Below are 21,404 nucleotides of genomic sequence, written 5' to 3'. Positions count from 1 at the left end.
TCCTGCTCGGCAGGGAGTCTGCTTCTCCCTCTGACCTTCCCCCCTCTCATGTATTCGCTCTCTCTCATTCTCTCTCTCTCAAATAAATAAAAATAAAATCTTAAAAATAAATAAATAAATAAACAAATAAATAAATATTAAGTATAATAGTTCAAGTGGTATACCATTTCAGAAAAAAAAACAAAACAAAACCTGACAATGATTCATGGATGACCCGAGTCTGGGAAACACAGTATCTATGACCTTGGGAGGAGATTTGAACCCAAAGTTCTTTCCTTTCCTACTTATTCCTTTTAAATGCAGTTTGCAGCTCAGGGGCGCCTGGGTGGCTCAGCTGCCTACGCGTCCACTTCTTGGTTTCAGCTCGGGTCGTGATCTTGGGGTTGTGAGACAGCGCCCCACATCGGGCTCTGTGCTCAGTGGGGAGTCCGCTTGGGATTCTCTCCCTCTGCCTCTCCCCCTGCTAATATGCTCTCTTTCTTTCTCTGTCTTTCTCTGTCTCTAAAACAGATAAATAAATAAAATCTTAAAATAAACTAATAAATGCTGGTTGCAGCTCAATAAATGGACCTCATGCCCCCACTAACGACTTGAGCTACATACAGTTGGAAGAACACTGCTCTTACCTGAACTTGGAGTGAGGAGCTTGACTCCCCCTCCCCCACCCAAGGGTCAGGATGAGAAGAAGGCTTGACTTCTCTGCTCAGCCATAGCCCTCTCACTCGCTCTAGGTGGGCAGCTCAGCTTCCTCAAGTGCAAGACCACGGCCAGAGCAGACCTTGTTTCATCCCGACAGTATGTTGGCTCAAACAAGTTTGACTTGTTTTGTGTGTGAGTGTGTGTGTGTGTGTGTGTGTGCCTTTGTGTGAGTGTGAATGTGTGTAAGAGTACCTAGGGGTGTGTGAAGGGGTGTGGTAAATTGGAGAACAGGGGAAACCAAAGGGACCATGCCTTCTCCCTGGAAATTTCATAGGTGAGCTCCAGGACGCTCCCCTCCAAGGACTACACTGGGGAAGAAGGACCCCCTAGGAGGAGTACCATTCAGAAATGAACTTTAGGGGCACCTGGTGGCTCCGTCAGTTAAACGTCTGCCTTCTGCTCAGGTCATGATCCCAGGGTCCTGGGATCAAGCCCTGCTTTGGGCTCCCTGCTCAGCAGGGAGCCTGCTTCTCCCTCTTCCCCTCCCTGCCCTGCTCATGCTCTGTCTCCTGCTAGTGCTCTGTCTCTCTCTCTCTCAAATAAATAATTAAATCTTAAAGAAATGAACTCCAAACAAACGGAGCTGGTTCATGACATTCCCCTTTCCCATCACCCCTCCTGGTCCTCACATTCCAGGAGCTGGGCTCTAAGCTCTGCAGATGTCAGCATCTCTGGTCTAGCAGGAGGAGAGAAGGGACGTAAAGAAAGTAATATGAAGGTTGCTTGAAGGGCTTAGCCAGAAAGGACAGAAATGTCTCCATTCAGGCTGTAAGAAGAGGGCTTCTCTCTGTACAGGATACCCCATTCCAGATTTCTCCTCCAACTACCTTTCTCCCTCAATTTAAAGACAACACTATACTAGTTTCCAGAAGAGAAATCTGTAGACAGAAGCTGACAGGCAACTGGAGTATTGGGTAAGTGTGGCTACTGGTCAGGTTTGAGCCATGGGTTTGTAAGTATGTTGTTAGTTTTTAGTTTTTTTTCCCCCATATCCTCAGACTGGGGCCCAGATATAAGGATGCCTGCAACATGGCTACATTGGGACTCTTGGGGTAACAGGTGAGTGCAGGGGTAGGAAGCAAATTTGGTCTCCCTATTCTCTGAGTCCTCCCTGAGGGTCAAGTAAGGCAAAGCGAAGCGAAGCAAAGCACAAGCAACCCATAGTGTTGGGTGGTTAGCAGAGTTGGGGGGCGGAACCAACTAGGGCAACTGGCCTAGGGTGATCCTTGCTATCTGGGAAGAGAAGCCAGACCCTAAGGCTCCTGTTTATAGGACACAGTTACATTGTAGGATGGCTTCCATTAGCCATCACAAGCCTGGAAATCTCTAGTGTTCTGGTCCCAACCTCTCGTTTCCTGCACTCACCCTGAGTTATATCTACAGCTAAACCTCTCTGCCCCTTCAACATGACCTGACACCAAACACCAACTTCCAGGAGTCAGCTGGGCTGCCACAGCAGAATGCTGAGCCCTGGCATTTTACCTATGGAATCTCCCAAATTCAACCCCCTTCTGCCCTTGGTCATCGCCACCATCGTGCAAGCCACCTTCACCTCTTGCCCAGGCTCTGCGGTAGACTCCTGCCTGGTCTCCTCAAACCCACTTGGGCTCCCTCTAGTCTTTCTTGGCACCGCAGCCAGGGTGTTCTTCCAAAGATGCAAATCTGACCACACCACACCCCTGCTTGATTGAATCCCTTCCCTGGTTTCCTGTTGTTCTTAGAATCAAGTCCCAAATCCTGCCCACACCCTAGGAGGCCCTTCATGATGTAGCTGATCTCTGGCCTCCTCCCTCCTCTCTCTTTGCCCACCAGCCTCTGGCCACATTGGTTTTATTTGTCCCTTGACTGTGCCGAGTCCTTACCCTTCAGAGCCTTCCTCACACACGCTGTTCCCTCTGTCTGGAACGTTTGTCTCACCACACTTCACCACGCTAACACCCTATCCATCAGTTAGCTCTCAGTACAAATGTCACTTTCTCAAGAAAGCTCTCCTTGAACTCCTCACCTCCAAATCCACATTCTGATGGTACCAGATAATGAAATAATTATTGTGCCATTAGTATGTTCCCTCATTAGCCTGTTAGCTCCATGAAGACTGTATTGGTTCTGTCCATTGGCACCTCCGCCGTGCCTATCTCAGTGCTAACAATCATTAAAGGACCAAGTGAGTGAGTGAAGAAATGACTGACCTATTAGACTAGACGGCCCCGTGCGGAGCCACCAGGAGCAGTGAGAGGCAAGTCCTTTTATCCAAAGATCTAAAAGCACTTCCTGGAGCCACCCTGAGAACAAGAGGTAGAAGCAAGAAAGAACTGTTGGCTTAATACCCAAGCATGATGGTCCCACTGTCACCAGTCTGACAGCCGAACCCGGGGAAGCCCAAGGAGTCAGTTTGCCTCTGGCTCAGCCTACCTGGAGCCCTGTGGATTGGGGCAATCCCCCATACCCCAAGATCCTTGGGATGGAGATAGCATCGATTTTGGAGTCAGATATATTTGGCTTTTCCACTAACTAGCTCTTTAACCTTGGACAAATTACAGAGCCTCCCTGAGCCTCAGTTTCCACAGCCTAAAATGGGGATAACAAAACCTACACCAGGATCAGTTGGAGGCTTCAATAGCAACACAAGGTTGTCCTGCACAGCATGCGGTTCACAGTGCTAATCCCTGCCCCTGCCCCCCCAACAGTGGCTTACCCTGTCATTTCGCTCTTTTGGACACCCATGCCAGCATGCAAGACAAGAAATAAAGGGAGGTATGAGGGATGGGAGGACACAGTCCACCCAAGACACTGCCCCAACCTCTCCACCTACCCAGGGAAGCCCTAGTGCAGACTTGGGCAGTATCAAGAAATCCAAACTGGCTGAGAACGGTAACTGATCTGCGACTTTCGGAAGCAGCAGTAGGGTGAGATGGGGAGGGGAGGACAGCTGAGGTTGGAAGCTATTATTCAACAGAAATGAAGAACAGATGCAAAGAGGGAGGGGCTGATAAGGGAACAGGAAGGAAAGATTGGGAGTGTGAGGGACTGGTAAAAGGGGATCCAAATTGTCAGATGGCCGAGGCTGCAGAAGGAACAAGTAGGAAGGAGGGAGTAACTTGGGAGGTGGTGGTAGAAGTAGCAGGTAGAAGAGGCTCAGGTCAGGAGCAATGCTGGAGAGGAAGGACCAGTCCTGGTGAGGGGGGCGGGTAGTGACCTGTTACCTGGAGAGAAGGGGGAAGCGAAGGTGAGGGCGGAGGCTGTCACCTTGGGACCTCCTAGAGGGCAGGTGGACTGGGCTTGCCGGTGCGTGGAGAGTGGGGGCGGGAAGAAAGGGAGTCAGGGGGCGTGTGACCGCGGGGCCGGGATGTACCTGAGGGTCTCCTTGCAGCTCGCCCACGTAGTACTGCTCCAGCCAGCGGCGCGCGTTGGCCGAGTGCCGGTGCGGCGGCCCGTCCAGGTCGGCGCTCACATCCTCGCCAGCCCGCGCCCGGAGCAGCTGCTCGCCCCCCGGGTGGTGCCGCACGAAGCCAGTGAGGTCGTAGAGGCGGGCCCCGCAGCGGACCCAGCAGGCGCCGGCCGCCAGGCGCCGCTGGACCTCGGCGGGCGAGAAGGAGACGGCGGGGGGCGGAGCGGGGACCATGGCTGGAGACCGGAGCTCGCAGCTGGAAGTCGGGACTTCTGCTCGGCAGCAGCCCAGCTCTCCTCTAACATCCCCGGAGCCCCGGCCGCCTTGACGGGCCGTCCGCCACCGCACCTGCTCATTTGCATGCCGCGCTCCCATTGGCCGCTCGGCCGGACGCTGCCCGAGCCCGGAGGCTCCCTCTTCCTCATTGGCCGAGGGGAAGCCCGGGCGACCCGAGCTGGGCGGGCCACCCGCAGCGGGCCGCCAGCCAGGTGGCCCCAGGCAGGTAGAGGGCGCGCCCGCCAGGTGTGTCCCGTCGCAAGAGGAGAGCGAAGGGGACGCGCAGATGCAGGCGGAGCACTGCGCAACTCTTCCTGTCGCGGGTGGCTGCATGGACGGACATCCTCGGTGGCCTGATCGCTATTGGAATAACTCTTGCAGCTGCCTGTTGGGAGAAACTTGCACTTTTCGATTCTCAGGCTCCAGGAGGGGGCGAGGAGTGGGGGAGGCACGGCGAGGACTAGAGTAAGACGAGTGAGGCTCTGGGCTCGGGCGCCCCCAAAGTCCATAATCACAATACATAATATTTTTTTTAAGATTATTTATTTATTTATTTATTTGAGAGAGAGAGAATGAGAGAGAGCACATGAGAGGGGGGAGAGTCAGCGGGAGAAGCAGACTCCCTGCCGAGCAGGGAGCCCGATGCGGGACTCGATCCTGGGACTCCAGGATCATGACCTGAGCCGAAGGCAGTCGCCCAACCAACTGAGCCACCCAGGCGCCCCACAATACATAATATTTTAATGTAATATTTTAAAATCCTATCGTTACATAACAATCGTGAATGTACTTAAGGCCACCGTACACTTAAAAATGGTTAAAATGGCAAATTTTACATTATGTATATTTTATCACAATAACAATAGTTATCAAAATATTTAATAAAGTTTTTGTTTGTTTTGAGAGAGAGAGAGAGAGAGCAAGGGAGGGGCAAAGGGAGAAGGAGAGAGAGAAAATCCTAAGCAGACTCCATGCCCAGCACGGGCCTGACTGGGGCTCAATTCCAGGACCCTGAGATCATGACCTGAGCCCATCGAAGGCTCAACCAACTAAGCCACCCAGGTGCCCCTATAAAAAAGAATTTTTTTAAATCATGTTTTTGTAAATAAAGGTTATTGGAACCAGGGCTAGTGAGGCAGGAGAAGCAAGGTGGTAAAGTGCAAGTTTGGATCTTGTCCTTAATATTTAAAATTTTGGTATTGTGTTCATCATGGATTATTTTTTGCATTAATTTTGAATTAAAAAATACTGCATTAAAATATTCTTTTTCTTGATTATAAAGTTTTTTGGCATGGGCATAAATTTCACACCCTGAGTGCCTGCCTCACTTGCAAAACTCTAACCTTGCCCTGGGGGGAAGACCCTGAGGGGAGAACAGAGAATCCAGCTGGGCTCTGTCTCTCTCAGGAAAAGTTACTTTCAGGGTCACTCTTGTTTATGTTCTGGGACTGGGCACTTCTGCCCAGCCAGCACTGTGAGAAAGCCTGGCCCAGATGCCTCAGAGGCCACCCCAACAATAGATGTGCCCAAGGTCAGGATAGTTGTCCTTTCCTTCTCCCCCTTCTAGGCCTCTCCTGACGCACCTTCAGGGAGTGGGCAAGAGTTGGGCTGAGTCTATGGATCTGGATGGAACTCCTGTCCAACAGGCCTGGAGGCATTAGGTCACAAATGTCACTTTTCAAAAGTGGTGAATGCACAGTCACCCTCACCCCATTTCCACACCTTCTCTGTTCCAAATACCTTGCGCGTGCAAAAGCAGTCAGGCACACACTTCCAGGTGTCCTCTGGTACTCCTTGCTGACAATAACTTTGGGGAAACCCCTGTTTGCATTTCTCACCATTGCCTTAAACTATTATCTGAAGTTGAACAAGTGGTTTAAGGCATCTATTCAGAATCATAACACATTGCTTGCCATAGTAATTCCAATTCTAGAAATGTGACCTTACAGATATGTCGTATAAGGATGCATGTGTAATAATAATTGCAACACTGTTTATAGACTAGAAACAACCCAAATGTTCATCATAAGGGAGAACTGACTAAGTAACTAAGTGATGGTGCATTCACAGTGAAATGTTATGTAGCCATTAGGGAGAATGAGGTAGATCTGGGTGTACTGACAGGAAATAATCTCCAGGACAGTATAAGTGGAAAACAACAACTCTGTAAGGTATGCTAACAGTTATTTTGCTATTTTCAATTCTTTAATCTTTTAAAATACTTTGAATGCAAACAAAAGAGCCTTTGTAAGCTTCAAAGCAAAAACAGTATAACCAATTCAGTGAATTTGCCTCCCAACCCAAGGGCTGGGACATTGCAAAAACTTGCACCTGTCTCTGTACTCCAAAACCTCCATCTTTCTACCTCCTCCCAAGAGATATCACTGTCCTGACTTTTGTGCTTATCCTTCCTTTGCTTTTTATTTTTCATATTTTTATCACGTCTATATATATAGGCCTATATGTTATTTAGATTAGCTTTGTTTGAGTTTTATGAAAATCACCTGATGCTGTATTTTGTTTTATGTGGCCTTGCATGTTTGACTCAATATCATTTTAAGATTTATCCACGTTGCTGAGGGTCACTGTAGTTCACCAATTTTTCAGTCCAGGGTCATATTCCACTATATTAATTTATTTACCCATTTTCTTTACTTGAGTTTTTTTTTTTCTTTCTTCTTTTCTATTATGAGCATTCTACATACAGTAAGAGTTTCTATAGCCTCTGTACCTACGGATGCAGTTGCTGGGTCACAGGGCACGCAAGAGTTCAAATTTACAAGATAATATAAATTAACTTCTAAGTGGCTATACTGTTCTACATCCCCATGAAAGATGTATGAAAATCCCTAGCCCTTAGTCTGGGAACCAGGCAAGGACGCCCACTCACATCACTTATATTCAACATTGTGTTAGGGGTCCTAGATAGTGATATAGGCAAAAAAAAGAAAAGAAACAAAAGGCATAAAGAGCAGAGATGATGGCTCAAAGATCTTTCTACTTGCAGATAACATCATTGTTTACATTGAAAATGTCAACTAATTCACAAAGCAACTAGAACAAGCAAGTGGATTTAGCAAGTTCACAGGATCCAAAGTCAAAATACAAAAATCAATGTGTTTTAATTACTGGCAGCAAACAACTGCAAAATGAAATTTTAAAATCCTATTTATAATAATGTCAAAAAGCACAAAACACGTGAGAATAAATTAGACAACAACAAGTAAATCTAAGGCCTCTAACTGAAAACCACAAAACACTGCTGAGAGAAATGAAAGTGTTCACAGATAGAACAAGTTCCATGTTCATGGGCTGAGAGAGTCACTATTAAGATCTCAAATCCTTCGGGCGCCTGGGTGGCTCAGTTGTTAAGCGTCTGCCTTTGGCTCAGGTCATGATCCCAGGGTCCTGGGATTGAGTCCCGCATCGGGCTCCCTGCTCGGCAGGAAGCCTGCTTCTCCCTCTCCCACTCCCCCTGCTTGTGTTCCTGCTCTCGCTGTCTCTCTCTCTCTCTGTCAAATAAATAAATAAGATCTTAAAAAAAAAAAACTCAAATCCTTCAACTGATCTAAACATTCCACACAGTTTCGATCATAACCCCGTTGGTTGTTGTTTTTTTAGAAGTTGATAAACTATTATATAACTGAAATTTGCTAAGAGAATAGAACTTAAGTGTTCTCACCAAATAAATAAATAAATGACAAGAAAATAAAAGGAAGGGACGCCTGGGTGGCTCAGTTAGTTAAGCGTCTGTCTTCAGCTCAGGTCATGATCCTGGGGTCCTGGGATCGAGTCCCACATGGGGCTCCCTGCTCAGCGGGGAGTCTGCTTCTCCCTCTGGCTGCCCTCCCCCTGCTTGTGCTCACTCTCTCTCTCTCTCTCTGGCAAATAAATAAATAAATAAAATCTTTTAAAAAAAGAAAATAAAAGGAAAAAATTGATAAGCTGATAAACTAATTCTAAAATGTATGTGGCAATATAAAGGACCCAAAATATCCAGAGCAACACTTAGAAAGAACAAAGTTGCAGGACTTACACGTCCTGACTTTGAGACTTAAAACTACATATTCAAGGGGAGAACCAACAAAGAGATCGATGGAACAGAAAAGTCCAGAAGTAGATCCAAACATATAAGGTCATTTTGCTCTTTTATTGAGATATAATTTATATACTTAAAACTTGGCCTTTTGTACCATATATGAGTCTGAGGATCTTCTATATTGCTGTAACGATCAGGTTTGCTTCTCCTTTTGCCAATATCACCCTGTCTTTATTACATAGCTTCACAATAGATCCTGTTATCTGGGAAGGCTGCTACCCATACCCTGTTCTCCTTGAAGAGTGTCTTGTTTTATCTTGGATTTTTTTTCATATAAACTTTAGAATCATTTTGTCAAAGTCCATGAAAAAGTCTACTGGGATTATGAAAGGAATTGCATTGAATCTATAGATTAATTTGGAGACAATTAATGTTTGTAATACTGAGTCTTCCTATTTATGAACTTGAGCTAAATCTCTACTTATTCAGTCATTTGTAATATTGTTCCATAAAGTTTAAAGTTTTTTTGCATATAGGACTTGCACATATATGCAAATTAATTCCTAAGTATACCTTACAGGGTTTTTTTTTCTTTTTGCTCTTGTAAATGACTTCTTTGTAAAGTAAGCTTTTTGTTAAAGTATGACATCCACAGAAAGAAGTACATAAAATCGTAAGTGCATATACAGCTCGATGAATTTTCACAAAACGAACACACACTTATCAGAAGATAGACACTAGGAGCCCCACAGAAGTCTCCCTCACACCTTTTTGACAGTTACAACCTACCTTCTTCCCAAAGGAAATCACCATATTGTTTTCAAAAACTATGTTTGTTTTGTCTGCTTTCAAACTTCGTATTTTTAAAAAGATTTTATTTATTTATTTAATTATTTAATTTATTTGAGAGACAGAGATATATATATTTAGAGAGAGAGAGAGTACGAGCAGGGGCAGCAGCAGAGGGAGAGAGAGAGAGAAGCAGGTTCCCTGCGGAACAGGGAGCCCGATGTGGGACTTGATCCGAGAACCTGGGGTCATGACCTGAGCCCAAGGCAGACGCTTAACCGACTGAGCCACCCAGGCGTCCCTGAACTTCATACTAATGGAATCATAAAGAGTGTGCTCTTTTGTGACTACCTCTTTTTACTCACATTATGTTTGTGACATTCCTCCATGTTTTGAGGTATGGTAATCATTTGCACGTTCCTATTGCTCTATACTATTCCCCTATGTGAAGATGCCACACTTAGTCAGGCATTCTGTCACAGATGGCTATTTGGCTTGCTTCCAGCTTGGGGCTACTAAGAATAGTACAGCTATGAATATTCTTGTTCATATCTTTTCATCAACATTTCAATGCATTTCTGTCAGGTAGATACCCAACAGCAGACTTGAGTGTGTTCAGCTTCAGTAGATACTGCCAATCAGTTTTCCGAAAACATACCAAATCACACCCCACCCCCCACCCAAAATTCCAATTTCTCCACATCCTTGCCACACTTGGTATTATTCCTCTTTAAAAAAATGTTTTTATTTAGTTATCCTGGCATGTATATATTGGTCTCTCACTGTGATTTAAATTTGTATTTCCTCGGAAACAATGAGATTGAACATTTAAGTTTTATTAGTTTTCCCGGGGCGCCTGGGTGGCTCAGTCATTAAGCATCTGCCTTCAGCTCAGGTCATGATCCCAGGGTCCTGGGATTGAGCCCTGCATTGGGCTCTCTGCTCAGCAGGAAGCCTGCTTCTCCCTCTCCCTCTGCCCCTGCCTGTGTTCTCTCTCTCGCTGTGTCTCTTTCTGTCAAATAAATAAATAAAATCTTAAAAAATAATAATAATAAAGACACAGAATTCAGTAAAAACAATGGGCTATAGGGATAACTAATAAAACTTTTTTTAAAAGATTTAAAAAATTTTTAAATATAAAATTGTATGGTTGTAAAACAATAAGCATATGATTGGACCTATAACATATAGAAATGTAATATACATGATAATAAGAGTACAAAGGAGGTAGATAGGAGCAAAGCTATATTGGAGAAAGGAAATGATACCAGACAGTAACTGGAATCCACAGGAACAAATGAAGAGAATCAGAAATGGTAAATAGAAAGGTTAATATACCTCTATAAACGTATTTTCTGTCCTTTCTTTTTTCAGCTTCTTCAATAGAGAAAATTATATAAATGAGTAATTATAACAAGTATTGTAGGGTTTTAACACCACATACAGAGTTAATATATATAACAATAATAGCACAAAGAATAGGAAGGAAGGTGGAATAGAACTATATAAGAGTAACATTCTTACATCTCCCTGAAATTAAGTTAATATAAATCTGAAGTAGACTCTGATAAGTTAAGATGTATATGTAAGTCCTTGAACAGCCATTGGAAAGGAATGCATAGAAATCTGTTGAAAAAAATCATTAAAAAAAATAAAATGTTACACTAAAAAAATATTCACTTAATGCAAAATAAACTAGTAAAGGAGAAATAAGAGAAACAAAAAAACTGTGAGACATAGATGACAAAAAGTAAAATGTCATTTAATTCCAACTATACCAAAAATAACATTAAATGTGAATGTATTAAACAATTCAATGAAAAGGCAGATATTGTCAAACTGGATTTTTTAAAAACCAAAAGATTCAACTATATTCTGTCTATAAGAGCCATATTTTAGATTAAAAAATACAAATAGGTTAAAAGTAAAAGGATGGGAAAAGATACATTAAGCAAACAGCAACCATAAGAAAGCTGGAATAGCTTTACTAAAATCAGATAAAATACATTTTAAAACAAATTGTTGGGGTGCCTGGGTGGTTCAGTCGGTTACGCATCTGCCTTTGGCTCAGGTCATGATCCCTGGGGCCTGGGATTGAGTCCTGCATCAGGCTCCCTGCTCCGTGGGGAGCCTGCCTCTCCCTTTCCCTCTGACCCTCCCCCTTGGCTCATGCTCTGTCTCTTTCTCTCTCTCAAATAAATAAATCTTAAAAAAAAAAAACCCAAAAATGTGACTAAAGATAAAGAAGGACATTTTGCAATGTTAAATGTAAATGTATCAAACTATCAGAAAGATATAATAATTATAAATATATATGCATCTAATAACAGGGCCACAAAGCACATAAAGCAAAACTGAAAAAAATGAAGGGGGATATAGACAATTCAACAATAATAATAGCCTTCAGTATTCTACTTTCAATAATGGATAGAACAACTAATAGACATATCTAGAACATTCCACAGCAACAACAGAATACACATTCTTCTTAAGTACACATGGAATATTCTCCAGGATAGACCACATGCCAGGCCATAAAATAAGCTTCAATACATTCAAAAGCTTTGAAATTATACAGAACTTGCTCTCCAATCACAATAAGCTTAAATTGGAAATTAATAACAGAAGGAAATTCACAAATATGTGAATATTAAACAAAAACACCTAAATAACCAGTGGGTCAATAAAGAAGTCACAAGGGAAATTAGAAATATTTTGAAATGAATGAAAATGAAGATATAATATCCTAACACTTATGGGATATAGTAAAAGAAAAACTGAGAGGGAAATTTATAGCTGTAAATACTTGATTAAAAAAATGAAGAAACATCTCAAATTAATAACCTTCTACTTTAAAAAACTACAAAAAGAAGAGCAAACTAAATCTAAAGCAAGCAGAAGGAAGGAAATGATGAGGATTAGAGTGAAAATTAATGAAATAGAGAATGGGAAAAACAATAGAGAAAATCATCAGAACCAAAAGTTAATTCTTTGGGAAAAAATCAACAAAATAGACAAACCTTTTAGCTAGACTGGGGAGGAAAGGAAAGAGGGAGAGAGGGAAAAGGAGAGAGGAAAGTAGGAGAGAGAGGGAGTCTTTTAATTATAAACATCAGTAATGAAAGAGAGAGACCATTACTATTCCCATACAAAAATAAAAAGGATTATAAGGTAATACTATGAATAACTATATGCCAACCAATTAGATAATTTGTATGAAATGGATGCATTCCTAGAAAGACACAAATTACTAAAACTAACTCAAGAAGGAATAGGACATCTGAATAGACCTATAACAGGTAAAGAGAATGAATTACTAATACTAAAAACCACCCACAAAGAAAATCCCAAGACCAGATTCACTGGTAAATTTTACCAAACATTTGGAGAATTTATATCAATTCTTTGCAATTCATCCAAAAATTAGAACAGAATGGAACACTTCCCAACTCATTATATGAAGCCAATTAATGATACTCAAACCAAAGACATCACAAGAAAACTACAGACCAGGGCACCTGGGTGGCTCAGTTGGTTAAGTGACTGCCTTCGGCTCAGGTCATGATCCTGGAGTTCCGGGATCGAGTCCCGCATCGGGCTCCCTGCTCGGCAGGGAGTCTGCTTCTCCCTCTGACCCTCCTCCCTCTCATGCTCTCTGTCTCTCATTCTCTCTGTCTCAAATAAATAAATAAGAATAAAAAAAAATAAAAAAATCTAAAACAAAACAAAACAAAACAAACTACAGACCAGTATCTCTTATGAATATGAAGATAACATAAGCATATATCTTCATGACCTTGGATTAGGTGATTGTTCCTTATCTATGACACCAAAAGCTCAAGTAACAAAAGAAAAAATAAATAAATTGGACACCATAGAAATTAAAAAAAACTTCTGTGCTTCACAGGACACCATCAAGGAAGTGGAAAGACAACTCACAGAATAAGAAAAATTTTGCAATTATATATCTGATAAAGGACTTGCATCTAGAATATATAAAGAACTCCTACAACTCAATAATAAAAAGAGAAATAGCCCAATTTAAAAATGGGCAAAAGATCTGAATAGACATTTCTCAAAGAAAAGAAACAAATGGGGCGCCTGGGTGGCTCAGTTGGTTGAGCGTCCAACTCTTGGTTTCAGCTCAGGTCATGGTCTCAGGGTCCTGGGTTGGAGCCCTGCATCAGGCTTCACACTCAGTGAGGAGTTTGTTTCAGGATTCTCTCTCTCCCTCTGCCCCCTGCCTCTCAAATAAATAAATAAATCTAAAAAGAAAAGAAAAGAAATGGACAATAAGCATATGAAAAGATGCTCAACATCATTAGCCATCAGGGAAGTGTAGATGAAAACTGAAATGAGATACCACTTCACACCACAAGGATGGTAACAACAACAACAGCCAATAACAGATGTTGGTGAGAATGTAGAGAAATTAGAACCCTCATACTCTTCTGGTGGAAATGTAAAATAGTGGAACCACTTTGGAAAACTGTCTGACAGTTCCTCATAATGTTAAATATTGAATTGCCACAGTTCTATCCCTAGAGAGATAAAAACATATGTCTACATAAAAACTTGTAATGAATGTCACAGCAGCATTATTCATAATAGCCAAAAGTGGAAACAACTTAAAGATTCATCACCTAATGAGTGGATAAATAATAGGTGTGTTATCCATACAATGGATTATTATTCATCAATAAAAAGAAATTAAATATTGATACCTACTACGACATAGATGAACCTTGAAAACATTATGCAAAGTGAAGGAAGCCAGACACCAAAGTCACATATTTTATCATTCCACTTATAGGAAATGCCCAGAATTGGCAGATCTATAGAGATAGAAATTAAAGTAGTCGTCTCTTAGGGCTGGGCAGGGGAGGGTAATGAAAGGAATAGGAATTTACTTCTTATGGATATTGGATTTCTTTTCAGGATGATGAAAATGTTCTAAAATTGATTGTGATGTTGATTGTAAAACTTTGTGAATATGTTTAAAATCATTGAATTATACATTTTAAATAGATTAATTGTATAATATGTGGGCTTTGGCTCAAAAAGGATTATTAAAAAACACATTTGACTATATATATATAGATATATATAAATATATATGTATGTATGTATTTCTGGACTCTAGCTTATAACAGCTTAGTTTCTATTTTTTAATTTAAATTCAATTAACATATAGTGTACTATTAGTTTCAGAGGTAGTTCAGTGATTCATCAGTCTTATATAATACCCAGTGCTCATTACATCACGTGCCCTTCTTAATGTTCATCACCCAGTTTCCCCATCCCCACCCCCTTCCTCTCCAGCAACCCTCAGTTTGTTTCCTATGATTAAGAGTCTCTTATGGTTTGTTTCCCTTAAGGTCAGGAACATGACAGGGATGTCCACTATCACCACTGTTGTTCAACACAGTACTAGAAGTCCTAGCCTCAGCAATCAGACAACAAAAAGAAATAAAAGGCATTTGAATTGGCAAAGAAGAAGTCAAACTCTCACTCTTCGCAGATGACATGATACTCTATCTGGAAAATCCAGAAGACTCCACCCCAAAATTGCTAGAACTCATACTGGAATTCAGCAAAGTGCAGGATATAAAATCAATGCACAGAAAGCAATCACATTTCTATACACTAATAATGAGACAGAAGAAAGAGAAATTAAGGAGTCAATCCCATTAACAATTCACCAAAACCCATAAGATACCTAGGAATAAACCTAACCAAAGAGGCAAAGTATCTGTACTCAGAAAACAATAGAACACTCATGAAAGAAATTGAGGAAGACACAAAGGAATGGAAAATGTTCCATGCTCATGGATAAGAAGAATAAATGTTGCTAAAATGTCTATGCTACCTAGAGCAATCTACACTTTCAATGCAATCCCTATCAAAATACCATCAACTTTTTTCACAGAAATGGAACAAATAATCCTAAAATTTGTATGGAACCAGAAAAACCCTGAATAGCCAGAGGATTGTCGAAAGAAAAAAGCAAAGCTGGCGGCATCACAATTCCGGACTTCCAGCTCTATTACAAAGCTGTCATCATCAAGACAGTATGGTACTGGCACAAAAACAGACACAGATCAATGGAACAGAATAGAGAACCCAGAAATGGACCCTCAACTCTATGGTCAACTCACCTTCGGCAAGGCAGGAAAGAATATCCAATGGAAAAAAAGACAGTCTCTTCAACAAAGGGTGTTGGGAAAATTGGACAGCCACATGCAGAAGAATGAAACTGGACCATTTCCTTACACCATACACAAAAATAGACTCAAGATGGATGAAAGACCTAGATGTGAGACAGGAATCCATCAAAATCCTCGAGAACACAGGCAGCAACCTCTTCAACCTCGGCCGCAGCAACTTCTTGCTGGACACATCTCCAAAGGCAAAAAGGAACTATTGGGACTTCATCAAGATAAAAAGCTTTTGGGGTGCCTGGGTGGCTCAGTCGTTAAGCGTCTGCCTTCAGCTCAGGTCATGATCCCAGAGTCCTGGGATCGAGCCCCACATCGGGCTCCCTGCTCTGCGGGAAGCCTGCTTCTCCCTCTCCCACTCCCCCTGCTTGTGTTCCCTCTCTCGCTGTGTGTCTCTCTGTCAAATAAATAAATAAAATCTATGGGGAAAAAAAAAGATAAAAAGCTTTTGCACAGTAAAGGAAACAGTCAACAAAACCAAAAGACAACCAACAGAATGGGAGAAGATATTTGCAAATGACATATCAGATAAAGGGCTAGTATCGAAAATCTATACAGAATTTGTCAGACTCAACACCCAAAGAACAAATAATCCAATCAAAAATGGGCAGAAGACATGAACAGACATTTCTGCAAAGAAGACATCCAGATGGCCAACAGACACATGAAAAAGTGCTCAGCATCACTCGGCATCAGGGAAATACAAATCAAAACCACAATGAGATACCACCTCACACCAGTCAGAAGGGCTAAAATTAACAAGTCAGGAAATGACAGATATTGGCGGGGATGCAGAGAAAGGGGAACCCTCTTACACTGGTGCTGGGAATGCAAGCTGGTGTAGCCGCTCTGGAAAATAGTATGGCAGTTCCACAAAAAGTTGAAAATAGAGCTACCATACGACCCAGCAATTGCACTCCTGGGTAATTACCCCAAAGATACAAATGTAGTGATCCAAAGGGGCATGTGCACTCCAAAGTTTATAGCAGCAATGTCCATAATAGCCAAATTATGGAAAGAGCCCAGATGTCCATCACCGATGAATGGATAAAGAAGATGTGGTATATATATACAATGGAATACTACTCAGCCATAAAAAAAATGAAATCTTCATTTGCAACAACCATGGATAGAACTAGAGAGTATTATGCTAAGCAAAATAACTCAACCAGAGAAAGACAATTATCATATAATCTCACTCATATGTGGAATTTAAGAAACAAAACAGGATTGTAAAGGAAAGGAGGGAAAAATAAAACTGGATTCTGTTTTATTCATCTTTTATCTAACTTTACCCCCACTATAATGCTGCCTTAACTACTGTACCTTTATAATAAGTCTTGAAATCAGGTAGTGTAAGTCCCCAAATTGTTCAGGGCGCCTGGGTGACTCAGTTGGTTGGGCAACTGCCTTTGGCTCAGGTCATGATCCTGGAGTCCCTGGATCGAGTCCCGCATCAGGCTCCCTGCTCGGCAGGGAATCTGCTTCTCCCTCTGACCCTCCCCCCTCTCATGTGCTCTCTCAAATAAATAAATAAAATCTTTAAAAAAAAAAAGTCCCCAAATTGTTCTTTTTATAAGGTCTTTTGCCTATTCTAGGTCCTTTGGGTTTCCATGGAATTTTAGAATCAGTTTGTCAATTTCTATAAAAATAGTCTGCTGGATTTTGAGTGGAATTGCATTAAATCTATAGATCAATTTAGGTTGAACTGACATCTTTTTTTTTTTTTTAAAGATTTTATTTATTTATTTGAGAGAGAGACAATGAGAGACAGAGAACGTGAGAGGGAGGAGGGTCAGAGGGAGAAGCAGACTCCTTGCCGAGCAGGGAGCCCGATGCGGGACTCGATCCTGGGACTCCAGGATCTTGACATGAGCCGAAGGCAGTCGCTTAACCAACTGAGCCACCCAGGCGCCCTGAACTGACATCTTAACAATATTAAGCACTCCAATTATTGAACATAGTATGTCTCCTTTTATTTAATTCTCCATTAACGTCTCTCAGCAATGTTTTGTAGATTTGTGGTGCAGGTTTCACACATCTTTTGTCAGATGTATTCCTAACTATATCATGTTTTTTGATGCTTTGTAAATAGTATTGCTTTTTAACTCCAACCTCTGTTTGTTACTAGTATATAGAAATATAACTGATTTCTGTAAATTGACCTTATATTCTGCAAACTTGATTAACTCACATAGTACTTCTAGTTGCTTTTTTGTAGATTCCATTAGATTTTCTACAGTCATGTCATCTCTCAATAAAGATAATTTGACTTCTTCATCTCTATTCTGGAGGCCTTTTATTTCCTATTGCCTTGGCTATGACTTTTAGTATAATGTTGAATAAAAGTGGTAAGTATGGAATCCTTGCATTCTTTCTGATATTAGGAGAAAGTATTCAGTTTCTTGCCATTAGGTTTTATATTGGTTGTAAGATTTTCAAAGATAACCATTAGGAGATTGATATCGTTGCCCTCTATTCTTGCTTCGATGAAAGGATATTATGGGATGATAGACATAGATATTGGTATGCTGTACTCACAAGGGAATATTATTCAGCCTTAGAAAGGAAGGAAATTCTGACATATGCTACAACATGGATGAAACTTGAGGACATTATACTAAGTGAAATAAATCAGTCATAAAAAGACAACTACTGTATGATTCCACTCACACGAGGTACTTAGAGTAATCAAAATCATAGACAAAAAGAATAATGGTGGTTGCCTGGCGCTAGGGACAGGAAGGAATCAGGAGTTATTGTTTAACGGGTATAGAGTTTCAGTTTTGCAAGACAAAAAGAATTATGAAGATGGATGGTGACAATGGTTACACAATATTATGAGTGTATTTAGTATCACTGAACTGTACACTTAAAATGGTTAAGATGGGGGGCGCCTGGGTGGCTCAGCCGTTAAGCGTCTGCCTTCGGCTCAGGTCATGATCCCAGGGTCCTGGGATCGGGTCCCACATCAGGCTCCCTGCTTGGCAAGAAGCCTGCTTCTCCCTCTCCCACTCTTCCCTACTTGTGTTCCCTCTCTTGCTGTCTCTCTCTCTGTGTCAAATAAGTATATAAAATCTCTTTAAAAAAATATTAAAAATGGTTAAGATGGTAAATTTTACATTTTGTGTATTTTACTACAATTTTAAAAATTGAAAAAATCAGAAATAGATATTGGATTGTCAGATGCTTTTTATGCATTTATTGAGATGATCATATACTTTTGCATTTTTCAGCTTGTTAATATGGTGATATTATTGACTGAGTTATTACTGTTGAACCAAGGATGAATTCCTGAGAGACCCCATTTGGTCATGATATATTATCGTTTTAATGTATTGTTGTGTTTAATTTGCTGACTTTTTAAAAATTTGATTAAGAATTTTTGCTATCATTTTGGCAATGATGATTATGAGTAATGCTGGTCTGTGGTTTTATTTTCTTGTGATTTTATTTTATTTTATTTTATTTTATTTTTTTAAAGATTTTATTTATTTATTTGAGAGAGAGAGAATGAGATACAGAGAGCATGAGAGGGAGGAGGGTCAGAGGGAGAAGCAGACTCCCTGCCGAGCAGGGAGCCCGATGCAGGACTCGATCCCGGGACTCCAGGATCATGACCTGAGCCGAAGGCAGTCGCTTAACCAACTGAGCCACCCAGGCGCCCTCTTGTGATTTTAAAATCTGGTTTTGGTATTACAGTAATATTGGCCTCAAAGTATAAGTTAATGTATTGACTCCTCTTCAATTTTTGAAAGAGTTTGTGGGGTTGGTATTATTTTTTCCTTAAATGTTTAGTAAAATAATCAGTGAAGACAATGTTTGGCAGAATAACCAGTGAAGTCATCTGGGTCTAAAATCTCCTTTGTGAGGAAGTTTTAAACTATAAATTCTATTTTGTTAATAGCTATAGGGTTATTCAGCTGATCTATTTCTTCTTAAATGGATTTGGTAGTTCATGTCTTTCAAGGAATTAGTCCATTTCATTTAAATTGTCAAATTTGTTAAGGAAAAAATTGTAATAAACCCTCATTAACTTTTTAATAGTGGTAGAATTTGTTTTGAGCTCACCTCTCTCATTCCTGATACTGTTAACTTATGTCTTCTTTTCTCTTCCTTATCGTTCTGGCTAGAGATTTATCAATTTTGATGATCTTTCCAAAGAACCAGCTTTGGTTACATTGATTTATTTCATCTTGAATGGAAGAGAATGTCTTCACATCACCATTTTAATTCTCTGATTGGTGCTTTTCATCAATCTCCTTCAGAGAGAGAACTTACCTGTTTTCTTCACCACTGTATCCAAATCCCCTAGAATATGCCAAATTTCTCCAGAATTTTTCATACCCATAATGTTGAGTGATGAGCTGAACAAAGAGTATGTTTGTTAAAAAGAAAAATCCTCCTCTGGTGATTCAGTATGTCCCTCTTCTTCTAGAGAAAGTGGTTGGTATAATGTCTACAGTCTGGTAAGGAGGATGGATTATGAACAGATACAACAAATATGAATGGGGGAAATTAGGGTGGATATTTAAGCTGGACCCTGAGATAGAGACAAACACCAATTCATGGAAAGAGAATAATGGCCATCCCCAAATGAGGACACTACCACAATGAGCAAAGCCTCAGAGGAAAAGAAAGAAAGAGAGAGGAAGGAAGGAAGGAAGGAAGGAAAGAAGGAAGGAAGGAAAGAGGAGAGAAAGAAGAGAAGAGAAGGAAAAAAAAAAAGAGTGTATTTAGGAGTAATGAATCCAGTCTGTCTTCTCTTTTGATATCTGGACAAAAATTGTAGACACAGATGAAAGGTGAATTGAGACAGATGGCAGAAGACATTGCATACTAGAAAAGGAGTGTAAGTTATAGTCAGTAAGCTTTAGCAACAAACTAAAAGATTTTTAACTTGGCAACAGTCATCATGTAAGTAGTATTTAAGGGGGAAGAGATTTGCATCAGGAAGGCTTTCAAAAGATTACACTGATTCTTACTAAGAGAAATGCAAATTGACTACATAATTTCTCCCCTATCAGATGGGCAAGCATTCTAAAGTTTGACCACCCACTGTTCACTCTCATGTATTACTGGTGGGAGTGCAACAGGGTTTCTGTGGAATGGGATTTGACCCTATCTAATAAAACTATAAATACATTTATCCCCTAACCCAGCAATTTCATTTTTAGGAATTTACCCTGAAAATACTCATCTAAGTCATATAAAAATAATATGTACGTGACTACTCATTCTTTATAATTTGTAATTGCAAAATACTGATAATAATCTAAATGTACATATACAGGAAGGAAACTGGTTTAATAAATTGTGATATATCCACCCAGTGTAATACTATGAAGCTGTAACAGAAAATGAGGAAAATCTCTATAAGTTGATATGGGGTATTTCATATTGTTTTTGTTTTTGTTTTAAGTTTATTTCTTTATTTAAGTAATCTCTGCACCCAACCTGGGGCTTGAACTCACAACCCCAAGATCAAGATTCTCATATTCTTCTGACTGAGTCAGCCAGGTGCTCCCATTTCTAAGCTACATTGTTAGGTAGAAAAAGAAAGGTGCAGACATGGAAATAACCTATGTGTCCATCAGTGGATGAATGGATAAAGAAAATGTGGTGTGTGTGTGGAGTGTTATGGAAAAAATACAATGGAGCATTATTCAGCCATAAAAAAGAAGGAAGTTCTGCTATTTGTGACAATATGAACGGACCTTGAAGGCATTGAAACTGAAACTGAATAGAGAAGCCAAGTATTGTATGATCTCACTTATATGTGGAATCTAAAGAACAAACAAACATAGATACAGAGAACAGTTTGGTGATTGCCAGAGGCAGGAGAGTGGGGAGTGTGTAAAATGGGTAAAAGGTGGTCAAAAGGTACAAATTTCCAGTTATATGATTTAAAAAAAAAAAAGTCCTGGGGAAGTAATGTACAGCATGGTGACTATAGCTAACAATACTGTACTATCTATTTGAAATTTACTAAGAG

General features: G+C 40.8%; 1 protein-coding gene across 1 annotated transcript in view; it reads right to left on the bottom strand.

The window, feature by feature from the left end:
* FA2H (fatty acid 2-hydroxylase) overlaps positions 1-4,567 on the bottom strand; it is a 47,971-nt gene extending 43,404 nt beyond the window's left edge. Inside the window, exon 1 of the mRNA XM_006744401.3 lies at positions 4,052-4,567. Within this exon, the coding sequence (XP_006744464.2) occupies positions 4,052-4,462 (411 nt within the window). The 5' untranslated portion in view covers positions 4,463-4,567. The remainder of the gene's footprint in view (positions 1-4,051) is intronic.
* Positions 4,568-21,404: the final 16,837 nt, after the last annotated feature.

The sequence above is a fragment of the Leptonychotes weddellii genome, chromosome 16, assembly GCF_054177405.1.
Source record: "Leptonychotes weddellii isolate Sample4059 chromosome 16, ASM5417740v2, whole genome shotgun sequence".
NCBI classification, from domain to species: Eukaryota; Metazoa; Chordata; class Mammalia; order Carnivora; family Phocidae; genus Leptonychotes; species Leptonychotes weddellii.
Note: the sequence above shows the minus strand (reverse complement) of the source record. Positions and strands in the feature narration are given on the sequence as shown.